This window comes from Corapipo altera, unplaced genomic scaffold (genome assembly GCF_003945725.1).
Source record: "Corapipo altera isolate COAL_440 unplaced genomic scaffold, ASM394572v1 61404, whole genome shotgun sequence".
Lineage (NCBI taxonomy): Eukaryota > Metazoa > Chordata > Aves > Passeriformes > Pipridae > Corapipo > Corapipo altera.
Window position 1 is genome coordinate 1 of NW_020885528.1, and position 10336 is coordinate 10336.

Consider the following 10336-nt stretch of genomic DNA (forward strand, 5'->3'; position numbering starts at 1 on the left):
CCTTGCCCCCAGTGGCTGCAGCTGCTTTCAGGAATGGATTCCTTCCAAGCTGGGGCAGGTTGGCCGGGCTGGGGGAGGCCCCAGGGCACATGGCAGTGTGTCACAGGGCCCTTTGTGACACGGTGGCCGTCGCCCCGGGGATGGGACGGTGTCCTTTGTGACCCGTGGTGATAAAGGTGTTGGCGGCAACGCGGCCACGCCACCGTGCTCGGAGCGGGCGACTGGGCAGGACGGGACAGAGCGGTGCTGTGAGGAGCCTCCTCGCAACCAACTCCTTTCTTGTCGACCAGGAGCGTTTTCGAGAGTTCTCTTTTCGTCATCTTCCCTCAAGGCCACAGCACAGGAGTTGAGGACCCAGAGCGTTTCTGAGGTGACCCCACTCCCTGTGGGAGTGGCCCTCGAGGCCAGGCCACGGGCCTTGGTGACCCGGAGCTTTTCCGAGGACTCACCAGGGACTGTGGCAGCGGCCCTTGAGGCCATTTGTTGACACCTTGCCACCAGGGGCTTTTCCAAGCCAGCCCCTGTGGCAGTGGCCCTTAAGGCCATTTGTCGAGACTTTGCCACCAGGGGCTTTCCCCATCCATCCCCAGTCCTTGTGGCAGTGGCCCTTAAGGCCATTTGTTGAGACTTTGCCACCAGGGGCTTTTCCAAGTCATCCCCAGTCCCTGTGGCAGGAGCCCCGCAGGCCATTGTGTCACACTTGGCCGCCAGGGGTTTTTCCGAGGTTTCTCTCCCGCAGGCGCCCTCAAGACCAGACTGTGCCATGGCGGGGGGATGCTTCGGCCTGTGCCGGCTGCTCCGGAGGAAGAGGAAGAACAGGAGAGGCCCTGGAGCTGGCCCAGCACAGGAACCAGAGGAGGAGGTGCAGCACTTCCAGCCACTGCAGCAGGGTGAGTGCTGGAGCTGGGCCCCAGGGATGGTGGCTGCAGCCAGCTGGGCCCCTTGCCGTCCCCTCTGGACATGGTCAGGGAAAGGGAGGGGGAAAGGGGTCCAAGGCTGATCCCCCCGGCATCCGTGCTCCATCCCCTGGGCATCCCAGGGCTGGCACTGCCTGTGGAGTGCAGGGCTGGGCTGTGTTCTCTGGCCTCTCCCGTGGCCCCTCAGCTCTGACTGCGCTCGCTCTTTGCCAGATCCAGGCCGGGACCGCCCAGAAGAGCAGGACGGCGCCCGTGGCCGCTTGCGCAGGGCAGTTCAGGTACCTGCAGCCATCCCCCCCTGGACTGGGCCTGCTGTCCCTGCTCCGCCTGGCACCGCTGTCAGAGCACTCCATGCCACTTCCCTCTCTTCCCTGCCCTTTCTTCTCTTGCAGAGGTTGCTGAAATTCATGAGACTTCGGCGCAGAGCAGCCACGACCGCTCCGCCCGAGCTCACGGCACAGCCTGACACCAGCGCAGCCGAGCTCGAGGCGGAGCCTGATGGCAGCACTGCACCGAGTGACTGTGCAGCCAGCGGTGACATGGCACTGACTGATGGCACAGCAACCTCAGACATGGCAGCGACTGATGGCACAGACACCACCGACATGGCAGCCATTGATTGCGCAGCCAACTCTGACACGGCACCGGTTGATGGCACTGACACCTCTGACCAGACACCGGTTAACGGCACAGCAAACTCGGACATGGCACCTCTCGAGGGCACAGCCACCTCTGACATGGCACTGACAGATGGCACAGCAACTTCTGACACGGCACTGACCGACACCAGGACAAGCTCTGACAGGGCACCTACTGATGTCAGGGCCAAGGCTGACGCCACAACTGAGAGCACCGCAGACACTGACTGCATGTCCATGCACAGTGTCACTGATGCTCCCAGTCTGGACATTTTGGAGGAGAAAACTGTCTCCAATGCAGATGAAGTAAGCAGTCTGTGGCCAGGGTTCGAGCCTCCCAGGGGTCTTGTGGCCCCTCAAGCCGGCTCTGCTGGGCTCCCAGAACCTTTGAGGCCAGCACAGTACAGTGGGAAGGGAAGCCCTTCCTGCGGCAAACTGGGCAACCTGCTGGCTCTGGCAGCTCTCCAAGTGTCCTCCACTCCCCTCCAGGTGCCGGCCATTGTCAGATCCATCCACCAGTGGCTCACGTGCCAGGAGTCTCCAGAGGTCAGGCCGCCCATTGCCATCCGCAGGCTGGCCCACGCACACCCTGGGCACGTGGTGACAACTCTCCTGCACTGTGCCCCAGCGTGTGACAGGTACAGGGCCCAACTGCTTGGCTTCCTCAGGGCTCACCAGCCTTTACAACCCAGCACCCCATCCAGCCTGTCCCTCCTGCTCTGACAGACAGGTGGACACTTTCAGGACCATCGGGCCCCTCCACTTCCCAGCCCTGGCATGTCAGTCCCTGACCCTACTGCCATGCTCCCCCCTGGCTCCTCAATGCACCGTGGCTCTGTCACCTGGGCCCCCACAGCTCCCAAGGCCCACACCCCCCTGACCCAGAGTTCTGGCTCCACAGAGCTGCTGCAATCCTGTGGAGGACCATCGCCTCCTCGGCCACCACAGTGCACAAGGTGCTGCCAACGCTGCTCAGGGTGATGGAGGACTGGCCACTGCACAGCGTGTCCACCTCCAGCGGGGACCACGTGGACGTCTTTGCCCTGGCTGTGAGTTTCTGCAGCAACTCTCCATCCTCCCCCACCGCTGCATCTCCCTCAGGCCTTGGGCTGCAAATGGGGCTGAGGGGCAGGTTCAGGGGCAGCAGGTCGGCTGCTCCCCCTGGCTCTCCCTGGCCTCTCCCTCCCTCTGGGCACTGATCATGTCTCCATGTGGCTTTCTTGCAGGCAACCCTGGCCCTGTGGCTGATGGTCCAGGAGCCCCAGTGCCAAGATGCACTCTTGGTTTATGCCCCTCTTCTCCTCCTGGCTCTGCTCTGCCAAGCTTCTATGAGCACAGAGCAGATGCCACAGGAGGTCAGCACATTCTGGAGGGGATGCCAGGAGCAACACGGCCTTCCCACCCACCCCAACAGGTGCTCCATGCCCGTCCCCTCTCCCTGCCGTGCCCTGGGGGCTGGGGCCAGGGCTCCCAGCCTGACATGGCCTTTGCTGTGCACACAGCTTTGTGGTGCAGACCATCCGGGTCCTGCTCTGCCGGCTGCAGCGGGACCAGGTGCTGGTGTCAGTGGAGCGCAAGCGTGGCTGGGACGCGCTCCTCTCTGCTGACACCCACCACTACGCGGTGGGGCTGCTGGCCAGGTGAGACAGCCTTGTCCCTGCTGCCCCCGGCATCTCCGCCCTGGGCACGGGGCAGCCCACACAGCCCCCCTGGGTGTGGGACAGAAGGCCTTGGCCCCAAGGGACGGCCCAGCCAGTGCTGGCAGAGCTTTGCCCACCCGACTCAGGGCCGAGGGTTCTCTTTTTGCCCTGACAGGGAGATGCGCCGCGTGTTGGGCCCCTCCTATGGCCTGCTGGCAAGGCACCTGCTGGGGCTGCTCAGCAGGGAGGGGCCCCGCTGGGAGCTGCCTGCCCTGGCCTTCCTTGTCGAGGTGAGCCCGATGGCCAGCGCTGCCTGGCCCCGCTGCCTCCCCCTCTCTGCCCTCTGGCAGCCGCAGCTGCCCGGGACGGTGCCTGCGCCCTGTGCTGCTGCCAGGGCCCAGCCCTGGACGACTCCGCGCTCCTGCCGCCCGCACACCCCGGCACTGCTCTCTGCCTTCCAGGTCCTCGACTGTCTGGACGTGAGCACCTGTCCCGACAGTGTCCTGCAGATGCTGGCAAGGCACCTGCAGAGCCAATGCCCAGAGAGGCGGCGCCTGGCTCTGCGAGGGCTCCTGGTGCTCAGCAGGGATTCCTCAATGGTGAGAAGGGGGCAGGGGCTGAAGCCACACGGGCAGCCTGGGGCTGGGGAGGGCAGTGGCTTGGCCTTGGCTGGACTTCGGGAGCTGTGGCAGCTGCTGCCAACTCTCCTGCCTCCCTCTCCAGCTACCCAGGCCCTGTAGGACAGGCCTTTGGCCTCTGGGCCCCGGGGCAGCAGTGTGGGCTTGCAGTGCCAGAGTGGGGGTGGTGGGGCAGCTCTTCAGGGCTTCCCAGCACAGCCTTCTGTTCCACACAGGCCAAAGGCATCTGCAGCCTGTCTGAGCACCTCCTGGAGCTGCTGCGTGATGGAGATGGAGAGCTGGTCGCCATGACCCTCTCCACGTTCCTGAATGTGCTCCAGGATGAGCAAGACAGGGAGGGACTCAGCTCCACTGCCCCGAGGCTGGCTGAGGCGCTCCGACCAGTCTTTGACAACGTAAGGCTCTGTGCCCCCAGCCACAGGCACTGGTTGCTGCCAGGAATCTTGGTGGGCCTGGTGGGCCTGGAGCAGGCAGTGCTGAGGTCTTTGTCTCTTCTTTGGCCCCAGGACAACAGCCACGTGCAGCTGCTCTCCATTCGCCTCTTCCGAGAGGTGATGGACTTGCTGGCGGAAGAGGGAACAGAGCCCTGGCAGATGCAGGTGCGCCAGAGCCTGGTCCCACTGTTCTTCCGCTGGCACGACGAGAACCAGCGCGTGGCAGAGGTGAGCACTGCTGGGCACTGGTGTCCCCGTGGCAGGGGCTGGGCTGCCTCCTGCCCTGGGGCCTCAAGGGCTCCAGCTTCCTGCTGGCCTTGGAGCAGGGACACAGGGGCTGTGCCCTGGGCTGCGGTACCATGTCCCGCTCTCTGCTGCTCTGCAGGCCGCTCGGGAAGCGCTGCTCTGGGCTGCAAGCTTCCTCAAGAGGAAGGACCTGGAGCAGCTGCTGAAGACAGGGCAGCCCTTCAGGTTCCGTGACTACCTGGTAAGGACAAGTGCAAAGGCCCAGCCCCAGGCTGGAGAAGCCCCAGATGCCCAGTGTGTGGGGCTTGCCCTGTGCACTGCTGCCACTGCTGCAACCACAGACAACCCTCTACTCTCTGCAGATGGAAAAGGACGTGAGCCGAAGGGGCCAGCACCTGCACCAGGCCCTGGCCTACCTGCAGAGCCCACAGGAGCCCCTGCGAGAGGCGGCCGTCAGGTTCATGGGTGAGCCCCAAGGCCGCGGTCCCTCCCCGCCCCGCTGCAGCTCGGCCCCAGCCCCGGCTGCTGCAGCGGCAGCAGGATGCGGCCCAGGGATGTGCTGGGGAGCCCTGAGTGCCCTGGCGGCTGCTGCCGCCCTCTGCCAGCCCAGCCCCGGGGCCTCCCGATGCGGAGCCCCTGGGGCCCTGACAGCCTCTCTGTTCCCAGGGGTGGCCGGCTGGCACATGAGGGAGCGGCAGCAAGACCTGTGGCCCATCCTCAAGGGTGAGTGAGGGCAGCGGGGCCTCCCTGGGGGCTGCCGGGGACCAGCACACACCCTGGGCAGGGAGCTGCAATCCCTGCCCTGCCTGCACAGGGCTCTGCTCCCTGCACACCATGGCCAGAGCACACACATATGGCAGGGGCACCAATGGGTGCCCATTGGTGCCCAGCACCTTCCCGCTCATCCCCTTGGCCCCTGCTCCCTCTTGGCCGTGCCAAGAGCTGCCCGGCATGGCCCTGGCAGGAGGGGCTCCTGGGGTCCCCGCACAGCCGCGCTCTGACCCCGGCTCCCTTCCTCTCTCTTCCAGCCCTTACAGCCATGAGCGAGGACGACTGCCCCTCCGTCTCCAACATCAGAGCTGCACTCGTGGCCACTTACAGCCGTGCCATGAGAACTCCACCTGCTCCGCTGAGAGAACTGATGTCCTGGCAACAGCCCTGCAACAGCCCAGGGACCACTTCTCAGCGCGGCTGCAGCTCCAGCTGATGCTGGGCCCAACTCAGCCAGCCCACAAGGCCAGGCAGCTCCTGGCCTCTGCAGCCCCATGGACGGCTCCCTCCCTTCCATTCCCTTCTCCTGACCCCACTTCATCCCTCTCCTTGCCCTCACAATAATAAACGTTCGTTTTCTCCCCCTTATCTGTGTCTTGGTGCAACTGAAAGGGCACAAACCCTCAGCCCCGCAGCTCACGGGCCCGCTCCTGCCTCTCTTTTGCCCCTTGCGCCGTGGGCACACACACCCTGGGACACGGGCACTTCAGGCTGCAAAGGGGCACTGAAGGGCCACTTGCACAACACTGTGCACTTCCAAGATCTTGCTTAAGGGTGTGCTGGTGTTCCTCAAGAAAGCTATAGAGTTGGGTCATCCCTGGGGAGGCAAAGGACTTGCTTCTCCGGGAAACTGCTTCCCAAGGAGTTCTCAGGGAAGGGAGGCACAAATGTCTCCCTCTGGCTCTCTGTGGTCCTTTCACTCCTTGTGTCCCATTGCGCTTTGGAGAGGGGCAGGGCAAGGGGCACTCATCAGCCTGTGGGGCAAAGCCACGCTGGGGCAGCTCTCGAGACTGCAAGCACAGCTGGCACTGCGTGTGCCCTGAGAACAGAGTTCCTCTGCCAGCCTCTGACCCCCTGACTTCCAGTGCAAATTTAAGAGACATGCTGGAATCAGGGATCAGGGTGCCTACAGGGGTGGCTGTGGAACATCTTGCAGCACAAGGATCCTTCTCTGAGGAACATCCAAGCACATCCCAGCCTGTTGCCTGCTGTGCTTTGCCTCGCTGGGTTCTGCATTGATGCTCTCACGCTGCCCCTTCTCCTGCCACTTTCCAGAGTTTCCCTTTCATTTTCACTTCCAGATCCCGTTTCCCAGCACCCAGGAGCCCCACTGGCTCTTTTTAGCCAAGGCTGCAGGAGGGACACGCTGCAGCCTTTCCCTCTGCCCAGGAGCGCTCCCATTCCCGCCAACAGCAGACAGCCCACAGCATGGAATCATGGAATCATTAACACTGGGAAAGGCCTTGGATCCCATCAAGTCCAACCGTTCCCCCAGCACTGCCAAGCCCACCATTTAGCTACGCCCCCATACGCCACATCCACACGTTTCTTGAACACTTGCAGGGATGATGAGTCCACCACTTCCCTGACACAGTCACCACCTGCTGGAATCACCATCTGCTGCATTTCCACCACTTCCCCGGTGGAATCAGCATCACCCACTGCTGCTGCCCCACTGCCCCATTTACTCTGTCCTTGGGGACCAGCCCCTCAAAGTCCCTGGAAGGCAGCTGGCCCTGGACACACATCACGGAGCTACCCCTGAGACAGCTCAAGGGATGTCACCTACCTGTTGTCCTGAGCATCCAGGTGACACGCTCATCCCTCCACCACGACTGCCAGGAAAGTGCCCCGGGTCGAGCTCTCCCTGTGGTCGGTGGCTCGGCTGCACAGTTGGAAAACCTGGGGATGCCAAACCCATCGCTGGTGGGTCTGTGCCAGCCCGGCGCTGGGATCCCTGAGCCGGGGATACCTCCTGGTATCCAGGGTGTCCGCCCTGAGCCAGGACCTCTGATCAGCGGGGTCCCTGCTGGGATCCCGGAGCTCTCCCTGCACCCGCAGGGATGGAACAGGGATGGAACACCCAGAGTACCACAGACCCGACCTGCAGTGGGGGATGTCCCCGCACCGCCCTCAGCCCTCGGGAGTGCCCAGATCCCCCCAGACAGCTCCGGGAGCACCTCGGCGATGCCCGCACCGCACCCCTCACCCCTCCGTCCACTCTTTGCTCCTCGGTCCCCTCACGGCTCCTCCCACCCCTCACCGCTCCTCCCACCCCTCACCGCCCCTCTCTCCCCTCACCGCCAGTCGCTCCCCTATCTTCCCCTCACAAGCTGCAGAGCCCCAGGCAGGTGACTTGGAGATCATTTGTCACCTCCATTGGCCATCGGCCACCAACACACAACATCTGACGCAGCCCTCAGTCCCTGCAGTCCCAGTGGGTCCCTGACCTCACTGCACTGTCTCCATGGACAAACAAGCAAAGCAACAAGACTTTGGAGACTCTATTCCTTGGACTTCTTCTCAACACCAGTGTTGGGAAAAGACCTCAGCCTTCAGGAAGTGCCGTGAGGGGAACCCCTTTGCTGCTGGAACTGCTGTTGTGGAGCCCAGCCCTGTGCCAGCAGTGCCCAGGGCCTGTCCCTGCCTGTGCTCACAGGCCTGACCCACAGCAGGACAGTGACTGAGCTGCCAGAGCACTCAGGCCTTGGGCACCTACAGGAAAGGAGAGGGTGGGAGTGCAAAGAGAGCAGCTCTGAACAGACCCAGTGCTGGTGCTCCCTGGCAGTGCTGGGACTCTTTTCCCCTCCACATCTGCAAACATGGAAATGTCCTCCAGCTTCAGGGGAAGTCTTGGAGGAAGAATCTGGAAAAAAGCATTTGTGTCCTTTCTTCCACTCAGAGATTGTGATTCCTCATGTACAAACTAACACAGGGAGAATGTTTGACAAATACCTTGTTGCACAAACTTTTATTTTGTTTAAAGACACACAAACAACGATTTCTGATTTCTATATTTTGTGGGTGAAAAAAAAGAGGTAAAGAGTGAATTATATGGAATGAAGAATAAAATTTCAGTGTTAATGACAGGAATAGTGGGAAAAGACAGGGAAGCCCCCCTCCAAACACTATCAAAAGCTTTAGAAGGCAGGCTGGGCCCAAAATGTGTTACACAATGAGTGTTCTGCAGAAGAAAAGGGCAGTTTATTGTTTCTTAAGAAAACATCCAGTCATCATTCTCCTTATGGTATCCTTGAGTTCCTGGTTCCTGAGGCTGTAGATGAGGGGGTTCAGTGATGGAGGAACCACTGAGTACAGAACTGACAGGGCTAGATCCAGGGATGGGGAGGAGATGGAGCGGGGCTTCAGGTAGGCAAAGGCGCCAGTGCTGAGGAACAGGGAGACCACAACCAGGTGAGGGAGGCACGTGGAAAAGGCTTTGTGCTGTCCCTGCTAAGAGGGGATCCTCAGCACAGCCCTGAAGATCTGCACATAGGAGAAAACAATGAAAACAAAGCACACCAAAAACAGAAAAGCACTAACCACCATGAGCCCAATTTCCCTGAGGTAGCCTGAGTGTGAGCAGGAGAGCTTGAGGATGGTAGGGATTTCACAGCAAAACTGACCCAGGGCATTGCCCTGGCACAGGGGCAGGGAAAATGTATTGGCTGTGTTCAGCAGAGCATTGAGAAAGCCAGTGGCCCAGGCAGCTGCTGCCATGTGGACACAAGCTCTGCTGCCCAGGAGGGTCCCGTAGTGCAGGGGTTTGCAGATGGCAACGTAGCGGTCGTAGCACATGATGGTGAGGAGGGAAAACTCTGCTGACATGAAGAAGGCAAAGAAAAAGAGCTGTGCAGCACATCCCATGTAGGAGATGGTTGTGGTGTCCCGGAGAGAATTGTGCATGGCTTTGGGGACAGTGGTGCAGATGGATCCCAGGTCTGTGAGGGAGAGGTTGAGCAGGAAGAAGCCCATGGGGGTGTGCAGGTGGTGGTCACAGGCTACGGCGCTGAGGATGAGGCCGTTGGCCAGGAGGGCAGCCAGGGAGATGGCCAGGAAGAGCCAGAAGTGCAGGAGCTGCAGCTCCTGCCTGTCTGCCAATGCCAGGAGTAGGAACTGGGTGAGGGAGCTGCTGTTGGACATTTACTACCTCAGGTTATTGTTTTCTGTTGAGGAGAAAAAAGGCAGAACTGAATTAGGCCAGACTCAATCAGCAAAACATCTTGCATGTCTCATAGCAATTCAACATTCAGGGCCTCTTTTCAGGAAGATCTCTCTGCATCCCTCTCCCTGAGCTCTGGGTTTTGCTGGCTGAAGGGGGCACTGAGAGCAGGGAGCCTGGAATGGGCTCCCGAGGAATCCTTCTTGCTGTGCAGTGAGAGGCAACTTGGAGCACAGGGTGACCTCCAATTAAATGCACTTGTGATGTATCAAAGTGTTTCCAGAACTGCTGGTCACAGTTTGCCCAAGCACAGAACAGAGAGAGGGGATTCGGGGACTTGATTTTTCAGTTCCTCTTGCCAGGAGTGAGTTTGGATGGTTGAAATCTCTGACATTTCTAATGTGCTCCAAGGGAAATTTTGTGAGCCCTGAGAGGCAAAGGGATGGTTCCCTGGTGCAGAGACAAGAGCTGGCCATCGTTCCTGTTCACAGCTGCCCCTGGCTGGCAGCTTGGAGCTGAAGGGGGATCACACTTAGGAATTCCCTGCAAAAAGAAACAAGGCACTTCTGGGAGCAGAGGAATCTTGGTTCAAAGAGCAGATTGAGAGAATCCTTGCCTTTCCTCAGGATGCCTGATTAGGATCTCATCTCTATCCTCCCAGAGTGCCACACAGAGAGATCATTGCAGTTCCCAAGTACAGCTGCCCAGAGCATTTGCATGGATTTAGCACTGAGGAGTTTTCTCCATGGGGATCCTGTGCAGCACAGAGATACTATGGCAGAGCTGTGCCCTTCTGGAGGGCACCTGCAGCCCTGTAGGACACCTAGGAAAACAGCTGAAGACCCTGAAGGTGCCTGGAGGGTACTTGGGTACTTTGCTCCCACAGACAC

The 10336-nt window shown here is 60.7% G+C and overlaps 1 protein-coding gene across 1 annotated transcript; it reads left to right on the forward strand.

Moving 5' to 3' along the window:
- Window positions 1–607: 607 nt before the first annotated feature.
- LOC113940582 (maestro heat-like repeat-containing protein family member 1) lies at window positions 608–5872 on the forward strand. Its single transcript, XM_027631737.1, has 15 exons — window positions 608–890; window positions 1131–1195; window positions 1310–1570; window positions 1637–1861; window positions 2045–2193; window positions 2457–2604; window positions 2782–2969; window positions 3058–3195; window positions 3371–3794; window positions 4049–4228; window positions 4340–4495; window positions 4653–4754; window positions 4876–4978; window positions 5180–5236; window positions 5542–5872. Exons 1-15 carry the CDS (start codon window positions 764–766, stop codon window positions 5718–5720), a joined length of 2502 nt encoding a protein of 833 aa, XP_027487538.1. The 5' UTR covers window positions 608–763; the 3' UTR covers window positions 5721–5872.
- The last annotated feature ends 4464 nt before the right edge of the window (window positions 5873–10336 follow it).